General features: G+C 42.4%; 1 protein-coding gene across 1 annotated transcript in view; it reads right to left on the bottom strand.

Annotated features, from left to right (window-relative positions):
- Positions 1-20,208, bottom strand: part of LAMB4 (laminin subunit beta 4) — a 114,914-nt gene that overhangs the window by 60,664 nt on the left and 34,042 nt on the right. Inside the window, 3 exon segments of the mRNA XM_044947200.2 lie at positions 4,996-5,116; positions 6,423-6,532; positions 8,237-8,407. Coding sequence (XP_044803135.2) covers positions 4,996-5,116; positions 6,423-6,532; positions 8,237-8,407 — 402 coding nt within the window.

A 20,208-nucleotide genomic window follows, 5' to 3' on the forward strand; every position in this document is an offset into this window, starting at 1 on the left:
GGGGTTCTCTCACGGGCTCTCTTCTTACCCCACATCCATTTCTTAAGTGATTGTAATGAAGCTGTGTCTTTGGTTTTCATCTGCATTTATGTCTGCTGCCGTATCTCAGTCCTGGGTCCCAGCTCTGCACAGACGAGCCTATCACTGCCAATCAAACACACCCACAACCTGCTTTCCTTTCAGTGCCTATTGCCAGGAAATAGTGCCACAATCTGCCAAGCTGCTTGGTGTAGGAAAGTGAAGGCCGTCTTCGATACCTGCCTCTTCATCATCAACACGCCCAATCCATCCCACTTGATCCCACCTCCAACATCAAGTTCTTCACGAGCCTGGTCAATCTGACCAACTGATATGTCTAGAATGTGTTTATTGCTCTTCATTTCCCATCACTTCCCTAATCTAGGCCACCCAGATGACCATGGGGACAGCCCCAAAGATGTCCCATCTTCCACTTTTGTCTCCCCTCCGTCATCAATTTTCTACCCTATTGCCACAGCAAACTTTTAAAAGGCAGTCTATTCAGATAACATTCCTTCTTCAAAGTTTCAGTGACTTCCCATCGCCTCAGGATATCTAAGTCACATTTCTTTTCATTCTGCTGCTCCTTGACCTCTCAGCTCACTGGTTCTCTATGTGGGAGGTACCCACCCCACATGGGGCATTTTAGAAATTCCAATGGGTAATTTTGGCTGTCAAAGTAATTGGGTGAGGTGTGTGACTGGCATTTACTGGGTGGAGATCAGAAATGCTAGACATTCTCACAAAAAGGAAAATCAGCTCATGTCTCTAATAGCTTTAAGATCCATGAAGGAGGATTCTGTTTATAGTTATCAGTTGAAAGCTTTACCCTGTGATTTTAAAACATGTTAAACTTGTTTACAGCACTCCTGCTTGCATGGCTGTCTCATATGTAGTGATTCTACATGTATGAGCATCTCCACACTTCACTGTCTCCCAGTGTGTTCATGTCCATGCATGTACATATTGAAGTGCATACTATATCTCCATAAATTACTTCCCTTTTATTTCTCCTTTATGTTTGCACATAACACTGATAGTATTTAGAAGTTGTGTGTTCAGGTAGGCTATAATTCCTGTGAATTTCTCTGCAGGATAGGAAAGAGTGATACAAAATATTTGTAATAAGAAGGGAAGGTTGTGTCAGATGACATTTAGAGCCACGGCCTGAGCCAAACCAAATGACCTGTCACAACTCCCAGTATCTGTCATGACTGCGCTGTCACTTCCTGTGTAACTGTCTACATCTCCTCCTTAGAGCGTCAGCCCCGGTGAGGGCAGGGAAGGTTCCAGTCTTATTTACACCTATGCCTATCCCAGTGGCTAATTTTCAGTAAATACTTATTAAAAATTCTGCAGTAAAGAAGTATACATGCATTCTTAGTATTATTGTATCTTTAAGTTGATACTAGAATGACTCTGCATTCTGCAAACACAAACCAAGCAGGGTGACACTCAGAAGGAAGCCAGATGCATTAGGCTTAGGAGTGAGGGCAGCCAATCCAGGACTACTGTTTACAGTTCTTGGTCAGACTTGGTTTAAGAGTTGGCCATTCTTGGCACCAAGCCGATGGAACAGATGACAAGAGTTCCTGTTAGCTACAGAGGTTTCTAATGCTGACTCACTTCCCCTAGAAACTTCTAAGGATTTTATATTATCAACTACAGTCCATCCCATGGTTTAAAAGAAGAATGTCAGTTTTATATTCTAGAATGCGTTTTCTACGTTTGAGTCTCAGCACATTTTTATGGATGCACCTATCATGTAATTAGGGCTATCGAAAAAAAAATGAACTGACTCATAAACAAAAGATATTTGTGCAGAAGGGTTGAACACAGCTTTCCTCTGGTTTTCTTGGTAATGCATCTCAGTTAATCAGGCTACAGAGGAGAATGAACTTAGAGAGGGTCAAGTTCCAAGCAATTGAGTATTTCCCAGAACAGCAGAATTGCTTTAGTCTGTAATCATAATGTGCAAGGATTTTCTCCTACTGTCGTCCTGGGCCAGGGACTCTCGGGGACATTGCAGGTGCCCTGCTCAGATCTCCCCACCCACCAGCCGCTGTGGCACTGGATGCTGAAAGCTCACAGCTGCTCCCTTCTCCAGAGAACTGGACTCAGTCACTGTGTCCAGGAGTGAGTGTGCTCCCTGGGGGGCTGGGGGTGGGGTGGGGAGCCTGTAGCCGACGATGACACGGGCACACCAATACTACCCCTTCACCTCCATGTGGAACCAACCCATGGGGCAGTTCACGCCCCAGAGCTCCCCGAGCCGTCCTGGCTGAGTTCCTTCTGCTGTCTCCTCACTCCTCTTTCCCAATGAGCACCTCAAATCAGGAGCACCCGAATCTCTGCTTATAAGGAATCTCACCGTAAAATGATGACTAAAGGCCTCTTCTGGGGTTTCGGACAGTTTGCCAAGATCTGGTGGCTCTCTTATTTTTTATTTTGGTTTTAGGATTTTTCATGGCTATATGTAAGAGAATGGTCACTTGATAATTGACCAAATGGACATATTTTTAGTTAATTTCAAATTGTCCATGTATATTCTACATCTATCAAACATCATTGCAGTGGTTTTGTTTACACGGCTGTCTTCTATATCAGGCTGAGGATGTGTTGAGGGCAAGAACCAGATTTTTTTCCCCTCAGGAATCAGTACAGTGCCTGGTTTTACCCTCAGAGAATGGGTGATGAATAGACAATTTGGATGGATGCATTTAACACAGCATCCAGTGATTACTTTGGAATTTATAAACTTTAGAAATATTTAGGACATGGATTTAAAATGAGAAGTAACTTGGCTCTCATAAATTTAAGTTTCACGACTGTTACGATTACAATAATAACATCCCTTTGTTACTAGGAATCCTTATTTTCTTCCTTTTCCTTTCTTTTCTCTGCCTGGGTTCCCACCTGTCAGGTTTTTTTCCCCCTTAATTAAACGTGTTGGATTTGATTTGATTTTCTTTGTAACTCACATGTTGGTTCATGAGTCCAGTTCTATTTAAAGTTCCTCGTCAGAATATGAATTATATGGGTTAGGGAAATCATGACAGTTCACATTTTCCATTCAGGAGTTGGTTTCTACTTTCCATTTCAATTATACTGAATTTCAGAGAAACAATGAATAACTTTTCAGTATGTCTCAAGTAATATTTGAGAGCAATATTTGGCACATATTTACATCATATTCAAATTTAACTGGGTGCCCTGTACCTTTCCTCCCTCCATCTCTCCCTCTTTCCTTCCTTCCTTTCTTTCCTAAAACTTGCAATCCCATCTTTGATAAAGTAATCTTGAATAATGGCCTTTTTAAAATGTTATAATAGCTGAACTTACTGGATAAAAATCCAAGTAAGTCCAAGTATGGGCCAAGTATACCTGCCCCATACTAAATTCTATAACAGATAATGAAATTAAGAAGCTCTAGCTTATAAATTAAAAATGTTCAATAGTTATAAACTAAAGTTTGAAGACACAATACACAAAATATGGAGAGAGAGATATACATATGTATATACTTATATATAGCTAATTAAATCAGGGGTTGACAAACTTCCTATAAAAGATCAATAGTGGAGGACAGAAGGAAGGCTCAAGAGGGAGGGGATATATATTCATATTCATATATGTATATATGTATGTGTATATATATGAATGACTGATTCAAGTTGTTGCATAGCAGAAACCAATAAAACATTGTAAAACAATTTTCTGCCAATTAAAAAAATTCTTTAAAAACTCAGGAAGGCCAGATAGTTAATATTTTGGCTTTATGATCATAAGGTCTCTGCTGCAAATACTCAGTGGTGCCTTTGGAGCTTGAAAGCAGCATAGATAATATGTAAACAAACAGGCATGTCTGTGTTCCAATAAAATTTGGTAGGGTTGTAGTATGCCAATTAAATTACGATATTAGGAGATTCTCGCAGATATTTAAAAATAAAATTTAACAAGCAATTTGATTTTTATCGACAAAATTTTTAAAAATCTCACACAATTCTGTACAATTCTGCTAATGGTGGGATGAAACTGGCACTTTTATGCATTACTGATGATCCTGAAAATTAATTGATGAATACCTACCAGAAAACTAATTTGACAGATTTCAAGAGCCATGAAATTTTGGTAAAGTAGGACTGCATTTTAAAATATTAAAAAAATATACCAACTATGCAGAGTTATAAAAAATAGAAGCGACTTAAATGACCACAAGTAAAGGAATAGGTAAGTAGATTAAGTAAATTTATTCAGTGTCTAAACTCTGCCCAGTGACAGGCTGAGCCTAAAGCTGTGGACTGAATGAAAGGTTTGGAATGAATACCTGTGGCCCAAATTTGGAGGAGAAAAAAATGAAAGAAGTTACTCAAGGAAACACTATGCATGGTTCCTAAAAATGGTAAGCTTACAAAAGTACCAGAAGAAAATGCTTATGATATAATATAAAGTGCCAAAAAAAACCCATGAAAAAAAATCTTGTCTGAGCACTCTGATTACAATGATAGAAAAGCATAATAGGTAGAAAATGGGAAGTTACAAGATGACAATAAGTAACTAATTATTGGTGGACTGTCTCCCCAAACTTTCTATAATGCAAGTACACAGTTGTGGCTCCAGGCAGAGATGCTGGAATCAGGCCTTCTGGCTCTGAATTCTCATTCCTCACTCACTAGCTCTGTGACCCTTTGCTTCAGTTCTGTCTGTAAAATGGGAATAAACACAGACTTCCCTCACAGAGTTGTCATGAAGTCTCAACAACAGAATATTGAAAACACTTCAAACTGGGGCTGACAAGTGCTGTTCTGGAAGATTTGCCATTGTTATGCGATGATCTTCATAAACAGGAGATGATTTTCATAATGAAACAAATAGATTTCTATTTCTCATGAAACACTGCAAAGTACAACCATACATGTACAATTAGAATGGAACTCAGTTCAGAAGGAAGCACCCACAAGGCTTTGTAGTACTTACAGAATCAACCAGGGTGTGTGAATGAGCCTTGAACCTTCCTTCTAAAGGCTGGGAAAAATAGACATCAAGGGAATATTGTACATCTGGTTCTAAACAGATGGGTGTGGGAAGCAGCATGATTCTGTATTAAAAGAAATAAAGCAAAAACTCAGTGTCAAAAGTACAGTTATATAAGCTAAGCAGCCATTGCATTTGGTGTGTTCCACGTGTGCTGTGAAGCGGGTTCCACTGCCGGATGGAGGCTTGGTTTAGATCTAGACCAGCTCAGGTGGGTTGGGTGGTTGGTTCACATTCAGATTCTCTGTGGCTCTATCACAGGATTGTGCCAAATAGCAAAACCTTGGGAACTGGCCAAGGGGTGTCGCGACTGCTCTGGGGAAAGGATGGAGTAAATGTACTCCCTCCCATCTATCAGGCTAATATTAACAAGGTTTCTGTTTTATTCAGCCACAAATCTCCAATGCAAAATTACTGGCCTGAAAACTAGACTTTCGGCTGCTGAGATAACTCAAACTGAACATTGTACTCTTATTTTTGTAGCATTTTATTTGTTCACATCTCCAGGCATCTGGGGGAACAGAAAACAAACATTCAGGATCAGAGTCAGGCTGTCTGGGCTGGAGCCCTGGTTCTGCTATACATCAGCTATAAAACTTGAGCAAGTCATGGAAATGTTCTCAGTTTCCTCCTCATCTGATGAAGACAAGATCTACCTCATTGAGTTGTTAGGAAAATTCAACGTGATATTAAATGTAAATCATAGTGTAGCATATGTGAATGTGAAGTCGCTCAGTTGTGTCCGACTCTTTGCGCCCCCATGGACTGTAGCCTACCAGGCTCCTCTGTCCATGGGATTTTCCAGGCAAGAGTACTGGAGTGGATTGCCATTTCCTTCTCCAAGGGATCTTCCCAACCCAGGGATCGAACCCAGGTCTCCCGCATTGTAGACAAACGCTTTACCGTCTGAGCCACCAGGTGAAGCATATACTGCTAAGTCACTTCAGTCGTGTCCGACTCTGCTAAGTCACTTCAGTCGTGTCCGACTCTGTGCGACCCCATAGACGGCAGCCCACCAGGCTCCCCTGTCCCTGGGATTCTCCAGGCAAGAACACTGGAGTGGGTTGCCATTTCCTTCTCCAATGCATGAAAGTGAAAAGTGAAAGGGAAGTCGCTCAGTCATGTCCGACCCTCAGCGACCCCATGGACTGCAGCCTTCCAGGCTCCTCCATCCATGGGATTTTCCAGCAAGAGTACTGGAGTGGGGTGCCATTGCCTTCTCCGGGTGAAGCATATAGTAAACACTTAATAAACATTACCGTCTCCTTTGATACACCTCTTCTCCCACATAGTTCCTGGTTACAAAATACTGATAGAAAAACAACATTCTAAGAAATCTTCAGCATTTGAGGCCAGGTCCCCATGCATACCTGAAAGCTGCTGGTAAAGCCTGAGGCTTTGGCTGTAGGGTCTCGCGTGTGCAGTGCTTGCTTGCTCCAATGGGGTTAATCACCACCTGGATGGTCCAGTCATCTGCAGACTAGACAGGCATCATATAAGGGCATGTTCCTGTGAGGATGCATGCACCAACATATTTCTATTGGATAGTGCACGGGATAAATTTGCAACCCAAAGTCTGCTTGGAAAATGGAGTTTTGCATTTGTGAGAAGAGAGTCACCCTCAGGCCTAACTTTCTGGTATTTGAATTATGATCCAGGTAGAAAGAATATTGTTTATGGCCATAGATGTAATTCCTGGGTCTAGAAAACCCCTGGGACTCTGGAAGGTCTAATCTTTTATTTATTTTTTTTTAACTTTCTATTTTATATTGGGATATAGCCAATTAACAAACAATGTAGTGATAGTTTCAGGTGAACAGTGAAGGGACTCAGATACATGTATCCATTCTCCCCCAAACTCCCCTCTCATTCAGGCTGCCACCTAACACTGAGCAGAGTTCCCTGTGCTCAACAGTAGGACCCTGTTGGTCTTTCATTTTAAATACAGCTGTGTGCACATGTCCATCTCAAACTCCCTAAACATCCCCTGAAGGTCCAATCTTTAACGTCTGTCTCCCAAAGAGTCAATTAATTCATTATGTTCTTGGATCACAGCACAAAGGGAAAAAAAGGAATCTTTTACAAAAGGATACATATTTCTTTCAAACCATTGCATAAATATTCTTATATAAATTTATTATTTATATAATTATTATTTATTAAATAATTTTAATATTATATTACCAGATATATTTACATGTGTATAAATATATATATAGAGAGAGAGTGCATATATGCTAATTATCTAAACTCTAGAAGTCTCACAATCTGGAAAAGCTTTTTAAAGCTGTCAGAGATATGTTCTGTCTATACAAAAATTTATATATATTTATACATACATGTTTATATACACGTATCTTTTTAAAAAATGACGTTCTCGTCATACTCACCATGTCAAAGTGCCTTCAAGTCCCTTGCTTTTAATTTGTTAAGTGAGAAATTAAGAAGTATGTCATATTAAGAGTTTCAAAGTAGATCATCCACTCTGGTCATACAACAGACAACGAGCCCTTTCAGAATGTGGTCCCCAGAGGGACGCTGGGGGCTCTGAGACCACCCCCAGCCACATAAAATATTTTTCAGGGGAGATGGTCTATGGAGTTTCAGACCACCAAAGAAAAGATTATGCAACAAAAACTCTAGATCAAGTGTTTTTCTAATTTGGTTTCTCTTCTTTCTTAGATATTTCTCAAAAGGCAGGGGAAGGGCTCAAAAGGGAGGAGGCAAGAGGACCAGGTTGGTTTGAGCTTTCCTTTTGTCCCTGGTAAAATCCAAGTGCAAATAAATGCCTCTTCTGCATCCCCATGAGTCTAAATCTCTGTACATATGTTGCTTATTACACTTTTAGGGGGAAAAATGTCCCAGGAGGGCAGGATTTGCATTATTTGAGTTATTTATTATTCTTATACAAACATTTCATCACCACTTCCCTAGACTTAGTATCTTAAATCTATAGCTCCGGCTTTAGTTTCTCTCCATGAAATAATGTGTGTGTAACATATGGCTCCCTGTGTTGCTTTAATATCTACAGGAAACATTTTGGTTTACAATGCTATCCAGATGTTCAACTTTCTGCAAATCCTGTTATGATGAACCTAGGCAAGACTGGAATGGAAACACTTAGCTTGAGAATGTATTTCGTTCAGCTTGGAACCACCAGCACAGAAGGGGAGTTGAAGGATACCTGAGTTTCATAGCGAATGGCAACTGTGAAATCCATGGGAACAGCAAATCTCAAATCAGCTCCAGGGAGAACTCTGGCAAATCCAGGTCCTGTCCATGTGACAGGCATCCCAGGAACTGGCTCTCGGAGAAAGATGGAAACAGCAGGCAGTTGGTCAGAAGTCACCGAGCCCTAAAATAGGAGAGGAATGAACACAACTTTGCTTAGAGTGAAGGGTTGGAAGAGAAAATAAAAAACCTCATGTATTTCTTGATGTGTATATGATCCATCTGGGTTCTGGATAAATTATTCCAACCAGGACACATTCCAGAATACCACGGAGAATAAAGTGCTGATTCTGCAGCTGTGGAACATATGTTACTGTATAGAATGATCACTTGGAAAGCAAGATCACTGGCCAGCACGTGAAGTACCCCACGTGTCATAAACTGAGTGATTCCACATTGGTGACCTTGGCTTTTCTCAGATATGACTATGGAGTTCTGGCCAAAATATGAAGGGAAAGAAAATATTCCCATGCCTACTTCATGGATTTTGCCTAATTATGCATGACAATGATAAAACCACATGGATTTGTTTTTTCTAGATATTTATTTCATGCAAATGTGAGAAATGATCTTCTCCCATCTGCTTGGGGGCACATGAGTACAAAAGTGCTCACACACTTGGCTGATTAGCAGCCCTGCTGGTCTCGATGCTGGACGTCAGCCTGGGACCATCTGGACCTGTAGATAATACTTCCTTGATGACTTCTGCATCTGCCTCTCAACACTTCCAGCCTCCACTGGAATTCTGCCTCTTTCTTACTTTTTGCCTGTGTTGCTGCAACAGTGTCTTGGCTGTTCTCTCTGTGGTCCCTCTAGTCCAATACATACCACACACTGCTGCCAAAGAGCATTTCAAACACGTTCTCACTGCCAACAACCTCACGCCCAAATTACTTAGCCTGAAGTTCAAGTTGCTCTGTGATCTACCACAAACTGCTCTTTACTTGACAAATGTTTATTTAGGAACAATTCAATCCCAGCCTCTGAATCAGATGCAAAGATGAATAGACTAGAATCTCTGCCACAGAGGAGTTTAAGGTAAATAAGAAATGAGATGGAGGTGTGTGTAAACTCATTCTGCAACATTTTAAAACTTTAAAAAAGTACTCTGGGGACATCCCTGGTGGTTCACTGGCTAAGACTCCATGCTTCCAATGCAGGGGGGCCTGGGTTCGATCCCTGGGTGGGGGAATTAGATCCTACATGCTGCAACTAAGAGGTCACATGCTGTAACTAAAGAACCTGTTCTAAGACCTGGAGCAGTCAAATAAATAAAAATATTTTAGAAATAGTAAAATAATAAAATTTTAAAAAGTATCTTGGAAATTGCAGCAGACAGTGTAGGTACCCCATGGGATCCCCTTTACCTGGTACACCCATCCCCCATTTGTTGTATAAGTGTGACTTCTAACAGCTCACACTTGCCCCTTCTCTGGAGAATTGCCCTCTTACATCCCCACCCCTACGCCTAGGGTAGCTCACAGCCAATGACTGCCTGTGTGTTAGTCGCTTAGTCATGTCCAATTCTTTGTGACCCCATGGACTGTAGCCCGCCAGGCCCCTCTGTCCATGGGATTTTCCAGGCAAGAATACTGGAGTGGGTTGCCATTTCCTTCTCCAGGGGATCTTCCCAACCAAGGAATCAAACCCAGGTCTCCTGCATTGCAGGCAGATTCTTTACTCTCTGAGCCACCGGGGAAGCCACCAATGACTGCCTGATAGGGTATAAAAGGCTGGCCCTGTGGTCTCAAGGGTAGGAAAACTTTATCTGCAGTTTATGTTTCTGACTTTCTCTATGGGTCAATCCAAGGTTTGTTTTGCCTGAGACCACCTCTGACTCTTTCTCCTCCTCCATCTTATTTCCTTCATTCTCTTAAAGAGTTTTCCTAAAGAAGATTGCCTTTGTAAATCATTTGCACATGACTCCAGTCTCAGGCTCTGTTTCTAGGGCCCCTGACCTGAAATAGTTGGTAGCAGACAACCAACCGAGTGAACCTAAAAGTAGACTTGAAAATGCATTCCTGGAGGGGAATCACTTACTGTTCAGGTGGCAACAGGACCTCAGTGGGTACCATGTTGATGACCTTGTGGAGCAGCAGAGCCATTGCTAAAACTGTCATCTGGGGCAAACTGGGACAGGATAAAGAGGGGAGGGGAGGCACTGACATGAGCAATATTTCTGGCATCGACAGATATGGGTTAAAAGGACTGTGGGCCCGGATGGCTGCTATTGGTTGTCACTGGTACATTCGATGAAGATGGAGGCCTCAGGGCAATTTACAGTCAAATGTGAGAATCAGAAGGGCTCCTTGGCAGCATTTAAAGAGACTCTTGGGACTTCCCTGGTGGACCATGGTTAAAACCTTGCACTTCCAACGCAGGGGGCGTGGGTTTGATCTCTGGTTGGGGAACTAAGGTCCCACATGCTGCACAGCACAACCTAAAATAAAATAAAGAGACTTCCATCTCTTTTAGTGAGAGGGTAGGAAAAATCCAAGACCAGGCATGATACTTTATTGAAAAAGTTGTAGAACTTCAGGGAGGGCTCACTTCTCAGCCTGGGTAAATCACCTATGCCAAAGTCAGAGCTTCCCTTCTCAGGGAATCAGGGGGGTCTGTCCATGAGAACCATGAACCCTGAGGTTCTCCTGAGCACTCTTGGACTATATATGTAGTCTACTCACCCTTATTAGAAAAGAGTCCTCCCCCAATCTGCCTCCATCCCTGCCTCATTTGAAGATTATCCACAAATCTCAAATGATGCAGGTGCCTTAAAAGAAAACAAGTATATTCCTCAGCATCTGCCCCCCTGAGCACTTGCCTAATAATCAGGGTCAAATTTCAGCATGCTGTGCTGGATCTCCTAGAGAGACCTGCTTAACATGAACCAGTAGCAACTGGGAGAGGATGGCTGGGCATGGATCATGAGGGGTGCCAGACCAAGGGGGCAGACTATGAAACCAGGTAAGGAGAGCTTGCTTGTTTGGGGTCACTGGTGATATAGGTTTTAGCTACTTGGCAAGGGCCCTGGAGCCCTGCGAGATGAATCTAATATGTTGCTGGAGTAGTTCTTAGAAGCTTGGCAAAAGCTGTGGTTCCGAGTAATGAAGCACAGCTGCCAGAACTGCTGCAGCAGGCTGGGGAGGATGGGCCACAAGGCTCAAAGAACTGTGGGTGCTAGAATGGACATAAAGTCCAAGGCTGGAAAACCCATCTACTGACTATGCTCCATTTATCAAGAGAGTGAGGAATGAACTGGTGAGGGGGCCACCAGGATCGCTGAGAAGCTGAGGACTGTGTACCCTCTGTAGGGTGGTAGGACAAAACATCACAAATCTGAGCTCCTCAGTAGCAGTGCAGAGGACACCATCACAGACTGTCAAAGGCTGGGGAACATTTAACTCTCAAAAGCAAGCAAAGTTGGAATAGGAGACAAGGTGGCTGACCTATGGGAATCTTCTATGAAGATGATTAGTAGAACATGATGTTCCTAGAAGCATGACAGATGAGCAGTCAACAAAATATTGCTTAATAGATATAAGTGATCTATGGGATCAAAAGTGATCAAGGGACTTCCCTGGTGGTCCAGTGGTTTAAAATCTTCCTGCCAATACAGGGAACCTAGGTTTAATCCCTGGTCAGGGAAGATCCCACACGCCACGGGGCAACTAAGCTCATGTGCCTCAACTACTGAAGCCCGTGCACCTAGAGCCTGTGCTCTGCAACAAGAGAAGCCGCTGCTTGCTGCAACTAGAGAAAGCCTGGGCACAGCAATGAAAACCCAGTGCAGCCAAAAACAAATAAATGAAGTTTTAAAAAAATCAATTGAAGAGCTTTTTTAAAAAGTGATCAAGTATGAACTGACAGAAAGCTGAACTGTTGGAATGTACCTGCTTAGCAGTTGGCATTGATTCTATGGTCTAGCAGTTGGCATTGATTCTACTCATTGATTCTATGAGTAGGGTTAGTGCTCTTAAGGTAGGAAATGTCGAGTAAAAGCTTGAGAAACGCCCACCCTCCACTGCCCATCCCACACACTAAGCCAAGACAGTAAATAAAAACCAATACTGCAAATCAGCGGGGTCCTCAAAGCGCCACTCTCAAGACTTGGTGGGTCCCCTATCACATCCGCATTACAAATTTAATACAAATGTAACCAAATTGCAGCCCCAACTTGCAGATATGATGATGGATGGAATATCATGACCAGGGTGTACCAACACCAGTGTGTACACTCTGGTACATAATATGCAGCTACTGAAATGAAAAGGAAGAGAAATAAATTGTATTTGCTTGGGATGGGCAGTAGTGTGTATTGTATATATTTAGTCTTGCCCCAAAGTTGTTAATTCTCTTGCTTGCTGTAATAGCATAGTCCAAAAGAATCTGGACCAACCAGATGTTCTATAAAATATCATACTGATCCCCTATCTTGAAGGACAGCGAAGAGGATTCTTTGGTCTATGGCAATGTTATGTGGTATCCCATAACACTGGTGAGAATCAGACACTCTGTGGCCCTGGTCAGCACCCCTACTCTCTGATGGCTCACAGAATGTCTATTTTACCGGTGTGGGAAAACACAACTTCCTCAGCCCAAAGGATCCACTTTACAGTAAAAGTCTATCAGTGGTCATGTGACTTTGGGATTCACTGTTCCTCCACAAACCATGGCATCCAGAAGATGCTAACTTGAGACTGCGGTAGGATGGGGCCCCTAAAAGATCCATCAGCCCCACTGGCTTGGAAATGACATGCTATGAGACGGGGAAGTTTTCTTCTAGAGGCTGTTTAAGGAGTACATAAACCAATGGTCTTTATGTGATGCTATGTCCCCAGGAGGGAGAAAGCACAGGTTTGGGAATGAAGTATCCAAATTCACTGTCATTTCCAGTGACCATGAATTTCTTGTGCTGGCAACTCCAGGCTCTACGGGATTAGATGTCTTAATTCTTGGGTAGGGACAAAGAATTCCACTACTTTAAAGCTGCTGGATGGTCACGCTCCTGCACAGAGTGAGCTTAAGAAGCAAGCGGGTAGAGTCAGCTTCACGGGCATATAGCCTGTGCAGCTGCATGAGACCCCATACTTAGAAGGACCCCATGCTTAGAAGGACCCCATGCTTAGAAGGACCCCATGCTTGGTTTACTGCTCTGCTCTTATCATCTTGAAATAATTAAGATTTAACAAGTTGTTTCCTAAGTGAAATGTCCTAGGACAATGGAGCATGCACAAGGACAGAAGACATATGCACAGCGTATGTCTGCTTCCTTGCTGCCTCGTTTGCATGCAGGGCACACAATGCCCATGAGCATGGGATTCAAATGGACCTACTACACTTAGGCATTCAGGAGACTCAGAGGCAGTACAAAGTTAGTGTATTACATCTATGACTAAGTAAGCAGGGGTGCCAACAGCTCCAAGAAGCTGCGTTTTCTGTTCCAACCAGAAATTTCTTTGAAAGCAGAAAGAAGGGAATGACATTCTAAGAAACACATTATTCATGTTACTTCCTTGTGTCAGCCAACTACTTACACTGAAAATGATAACTAGAAGGAAAAAGGACAATAGGCCACTCAGAGTTTCTTTTCCTTTCAGTCCCTCCTTACTTATCAATAAGCTGAAGGTACTGTTGGTCAAACACATATTAAGACATGAAATAACAGCCGAGTTAGTTTTGCGCAGCATTCCCATTGTTCTAGGAAGAATAAAATATATATGCATGGTGATGGTTTAGTCACTAAAGTGTGTCTGACTCTGCGACTCCATGGACTGTAGCCTGCTAGGCTCCTCTGTCCATGGGGTTTTCCAGGCAAGAATACTGGAGTGGGTTGCCATTTCCTTCTCCTATATATACACATACATACATATATACGTATATGACTCCAAAATAAAAATTGTGTAATTTCAATGATTATGTGTATGAATTGAGTGCTCTTATGTTTGCAATTAAAATTGGCATTGCATGCTATGGAGATGAATAGTATAATTCATGCTAATAATTAAATGTTTAAATATTTCTTTACTTAGAATGACATTAAATAGCATATAAAATATTTTGACAAGTTGAGAGACAGAGACAATGGAAGAAAGTAAATTTTAATTTTACTATCTTCAAGGGGCCCTTTCCCTATTTTCTATTTTGGCTGTGCATCATTCAGGATCTTAGTTTCCCTGTCAGGGATCAAACCCATACACCCTGCAGTAGACAGATGGAGTCCTAACTACGGGACCACAAGGGGAGTCCCCCTAATTTCTCATTTAGGGGGCTCTGCATTTAATTTCTATTTTGCCCTGGCCCTGCCCATGGGTCTGAGCATGCCAGGAGTGAGCTGGAATTGATGCTGTTAGCGTACTGCCTGGTTCCCTTTATTGGACCACTCTATCTTGCCACCAGTTCCTGGGACTGTTAGCTGCTATGTCTCACCACTGCTCCCGTCTGAGAACTGCCCTTGGCTGAAGGGAGCTGCCTCACTTGGGAGGTGATCTGGGTCTGCCCTGGCAGTTTGTAGCCATACAACAGGCCAGCCCTGAGGCCTCAGTGGAGGACAACTCTATGGTGCAATGTGTGTTTCAGAGTTTCCCCAGGGAAGCAGGCAAGGCTAGACTACCCTAGATGCCATCCTTGCCTCACTTTTCCCCCTCCCCAGCCTCCTGCTCTCCTTCCTGACAGGTTTCTCCTGATGAGCACTCCTTCAACAAAGCACAGGCATTCAGATCTCTGTTGCATTCTCTGTTTCTAGGGAACCCAACCTAAGACAGTGATTTAGGGTGTACGTATATGCACACACACACTTATGTAAAAGTTTCACCAAAAAATATGCCGTTGCTTTATAGTCTTTTATTGTACTAAGTTGATCCAGTCAATTGATTTCATGACCTACTTACCAACAGGCATGACCCGCAGTTTGAAAATTACTGACCTATGGGACCCTAGAGATGGAAACAATTACTATGTCCGGATGTTAGGGTAGTGAATGTCACAGAAGGATAAATCTGAATTAGGCCTTAAGGGATGACTACAGGTTTTCCAAGTGAGTAATACAGAAGTAGTTGTTTCGGGTGAGAGTCAGGAGAGGAGTCTGTGGCTGCTTATAACAGTGCTTCTCAAAGTGCTTCCAGGGATCACTCATATTACTAGGGGTGCTTGGCAAACGCAGGTTTCTTTTTTCCCCAAATGATCCAAAAAGTATTTATTAAAAAAAATCAATATGCCAAACATCTCAAATATCTAAATCCAACTGAAGATCACAAAATGTATCTATGTTTTCCTAAAGTCTCTGCAGGTTCCAAATTGAGCCTCACTGCTCTAGAGCAACACTGTCTAATTGAACTTCCTGCAATAGTGAAAATGTTCCATATCTGCACTACCCAGTATAGCAGTCCAATGTGGCTATGGAGTTACTTGAAAAAATATGCAGGTTTCATGACACTAGTCAAATTCCCCGATTCAGCATCTCAAGTGGAAGGCCCTAGCATCTGCATTCGAAACAAGTTCCCTGGGTGATACTTCTGTGCAGTAAAATCAGGAAGTTCACTGATCCGGGCCACGGGGAACAAGAGCACTCCCAACCCTTCTTTTTCAGGTGGACTTCAGCTTGAGATGCCTGGAGTCAGAGAAGGCTTTCTGGACAGGTGGCATGGAGACAGAGACAAGTAGAAGAGCAAAACTGCTTTGGCGTGCACATGGGCCTGAACGGAGGACCACCACACATGAAGCCTTCTCTGACCCTCGGCTGGAGGTGGTTTTCCTTAAGGGAAATTCGGAACACGTTTTGTGCACCTCTTCACGCACCCCACCCTGAAATGCATTCATTGTCTGTGTACATGCCTCATTTCTTCCACAACAATCTCAAGGGCAGGCTTTCTATGTCTAGGTATTTCTGTTTTCATTCTTTCAATCAAGAAAGTCTCTTAGGCATAAAGAACTGTTTCAAATGCTGGTTGTATGAACAGGACAGCCAACATCTGCTTTCTTTTGCTTTTCCAACATGTCCCTTCGTGCAAACACACAGGAATGCTCGGTAAAGACCCCGGCATAACGAATGAACAAATAGACCTAAAGTTATCCTGCCTTCAATTAAATAGTAGTTGACTGGCCACAGGGTTTTCTGGTCTCCTGTAGCCTGCAGAAGCTATTGGAGGCAGGGCCCTGAGAACGCAGCATTACCATGTCACTTATACCAGCACTGATCAACTACAGCCATTTCAGAATCAAGAGCATAGTCACACATCATCCTCAGGGTCACCAACATGTCCTTTGTCTTCAACCAGGAAGACTACCCTTTCTCAGCACTGTACCTCTCCTTTTTAAAAAGACAAGAAAATATGAATGCATAGTTTGACTCTTCAACTCTCCAGAATCTTACTTTCCCAAAGTTTTCACTCTGTAGAGAAATAAAGCTAATGAGGTTTTCCCCAGAGTCTCTAGTTACTTTGAGTGCGCTTCTTCCTTTCCTTCACTCTATTCTTGAGGATAAGAGCTTAGAGCACTCTATTCTTGAGCACTTACATGAGCCAGGCATGGTTCTAAGTGCATTACCCAGGTTATTTGCTTCTAGCAGAATAGACAATGACCCTGAAGAAATGGTTTACCTCATTCTGTTCATCTGCTTGTATGCTTTGCTGATTTTTTCTCAGTATTATATTTCCTTTGTCAATTATGAAATCATCTCCTTGTTGCTGGAAATACACATTGCATGTAGGCAAAGCAGTTGCTAATATCTTAAAAAGAAAAGAAATGGTAGTTTAAGTAACGAACAACAGTTTCAATTTTACCATAGTTGAAGAGTTTCAGATTCTACCATAATTTAAAAGGGAATCATGCTGCTGCTGCTGCTGCTGCTAAGTCGCTTCAGTCGTGTCCGACTCTGTGCGACCCCAGAGACGGCAGCCCACCAGGCTTCCCTGTCCCTGGGATTCTCCAGGCAAGAACGCTGAAGTGGGTTGCCATTTCCTTCTCCAAAAGGGAATCATGATTCTCACTTAATAGCTTCGGGAGGAAGTCATGGAGGCAGCTTAAAATTTTTTGTTTCTCTGTGAAAATGTGAAATTTTAGGTGGTTATAAGGCTAAGTGTTGAGTTTTCTTTTCAAGGGCTATTATACTAGTGTAATTTTAAACTGGGAAAACATTTATTCTTTGCTATTGGTTTTACGGTGTTTTGAACATTAACAATATGCATGATATACCAATTCAAAGATTTATTAGATGTTGTAATTTTGACACCTTCAGACCAATTTCTCTTAGTTCTCATGGTCTGTAAAATTTGGCTTTAAATGTTTCCATAAGAGATTATATCAGGACAGCAAAATTCCACCAACTAAACTAAAACAGCAGAATTGCATCCATACAACTTCAGTTTCCTTAAAATCCTGGGTTTTGTGGGACTCACTTTTATATTATCTCCTAGTCATTCAGTTGTCTACACAACTGAATGTGTGAATTAGAATCTCCAATTGTTAAAATCTTCAATCAGTTAGAAGCTCCAATTGTTCATTTCCAAGTTTTCGCTGTACCCTGTGTATTAATCACTCAGTTGTGTCTGACTCTTTCTGACTCCATGGACTGTAGCCTGCCAGGCTCCTCTGTCCATGGAATTCTCCAGGCAAGGATACTGGAGTGTGCAGTCATTCCCTTCTCCAAGGGATCTTCCCAAGCCAGGGATTGAACCTGGGTCTCCTGCATTGCAGGCAGATTCGTTACTGTCTGAGCCACCAGGGAAGCCCCTATATGTTTGCTGGATGTTTCACTGTGAGTTTTACAGACAGTTTTTAATTTCACAGATGCTCTGGTTGTTCATTGTGAGTGGGAAGCCCTGAGCCCTCTATTCTAGTGGTCACTGTTCAGACTCTTGACTAGGCTGTTCAGTCAGCTCCTTTGGACAGGACCCCCAGGATTATGTTTATTTGTCCTCTTCATTTTTTCCCCTCACTAATTATGTTCATCTTACAACACAAAATCATAAACTATTTTACTAATTTTACACAGAAAGCATATTATGGAATACTATAATAAATGCCATACTATGTTAAATTCAATCAATATTAACTTTTTTGGCCATGTTTAATTTCTATAAGAAAACAAGTCAGGTGCTTCCCAAACTGTACAAATCACGTGGGGATCTTGCTAACATGCAGACTGGATTCAGTAGGTCTAGATGGGGGCTGAGAGTCTCCAAGTCTAATGAATCCACAGATGATGCCACTGCTGTTGGTCTGCCCACCATATTTTGAGTAGCAAGGATGTTGCCATAGACTGAATGCTTGTGTTCCCCTGCTAAATTCCTATGCTGAAATCCAATCTCCATTGTGATGGTCTTAGGAGGCGGGGTTCTGGGAGGTGATTAGGTCATGAAGGCAGAGTCCTCATGAATGGGATTAGTGCCCTTACAAAAGACGCCTGAGAGAAATCCCTTGTTATGTGAGGACTTAGTGAAAAAACAGCCATCTAAGAACCAGGAAGAGGGTCTCAGACATTGAACCGGTAGGTACCCTGACCTTGGACTTCCTAGCCTTCAAAACTGTGAGAAATAAGTTCATGTTGTTTATAAGCCATCCAGTCTATGGTATTTTTAGCAGCCTGCACAGACTAAGAAAGATTAGATAGACAGGTAGGTATATATGGATGGATGGATAGATGTAGATATATAGATATCTTTTTGAAGACCTACCAAGAAAGTTAATTGTCATTCTTCTTAGCTCTCCAATTTGAGTATTAAAACAATTACTTGTAAGATGGGTTTTGGATTCATGTCCCTTTGTGTCTCCGTTTTCCATCCTCCTCTCTCTTCTCCCTGAAACTGGCCCCTTCTCCATCCCTGTCTGGACTACTGCAGATGGTGCTGCTCCAAACCAGGCTCTACTCCCGCTGGATGGTGTCTATGAGGACACAGAGGCAGTCTTTATCACGTCATTCCTTTGCTCAGAAAGATTCAAAATTTAGTCTCTTTAATGGTGGTGGTTTAGCTGCTAAGTTGTGTTCAACTCTTGCAACACCATGGACTGTAGTGCACCAGGCTTCTCTGTCCATGGGATTTTCCAGTCAAGAATACTGGATGGGTGGTCATTTCCTTCTCCAGGGGATCATCCCGACCCAGGGATCAAACTCGAGTCTTCTGCATAGAAGGCAGACTCTTTACTATTGAGCCACCAGGGAAGCCCAGCCTCTTTAGTAGGAAAATCTAATTTTATCTTCCAGTACTTCTTCTCTACGTAAACTTTCTGTTCTACCTGTGAATACACCTGCGTTGTTTCTCCTCTGAGTTATTATTTGGAACTTTTCTGGCTGGATTGTCTTTTCCCCAAGTCCACCAATGGAAACAATTAGTTTCAAGGCTCAGTTCAGATGATTCTACCTGTGTGTTAAGTCCATTCATAAAGATTCAGTCATGGCTCTAAAATCCTGAAGCACTTATGGACTCTTCTTGTTTTACAGCACTGTCCCCATCTTGAGCTATTTATGAAAAGTATTGCTGCTGCTGCTAAGACGCTTCAGTCATGTCCGACTCTGTGCGACCCCATAGACGGCAGCCAACCAGTCTCCTCCGTCCCTGGGATTCTCCAGGCAGGAACACTGGAGTGGGTTGCCATTTCCTTCTCCAATGCGTGAAAGTGAAAAGTGAAAGTCCAGTCGCTCGGTCGTGTCCGACTCTTCGCGACCCCATGGACTGCAGCCCAACAGGCTCCTCCACCCATGGGATTTTCCAGGCAAGAGTACTGGAGTGGGGTGTCATTGGGCACAGACCTTAACTAATCCCTTTCTATGCCAATCAGCCTGGGTCTCAGAATTATGCACCTGGCTGTAAACTGGGGTTCTCGTGACACTTTCCCTGGGTTTGATCATTTTCTAGAATGACTCACAGAGCTCACAGAATCGCTTATTTATGCTTACTGTTTTTTTTTTTGTATAATAAAGGATATGATGAA

Source organism: Bubalus bubalis, chromosome 8 (assembly GCF_019923935.1).
Source record: "Bubalus bubalis isolate 160015118507 breed Murrah chromosome 8, NDDB_SH_1, whole genome shotgun sequence".
NCBI lineage: Eukaryota > Metazoa > Chordata > Mammalia > Artiodactyla > Bovidae > Bubalus > Bubalus bubalis.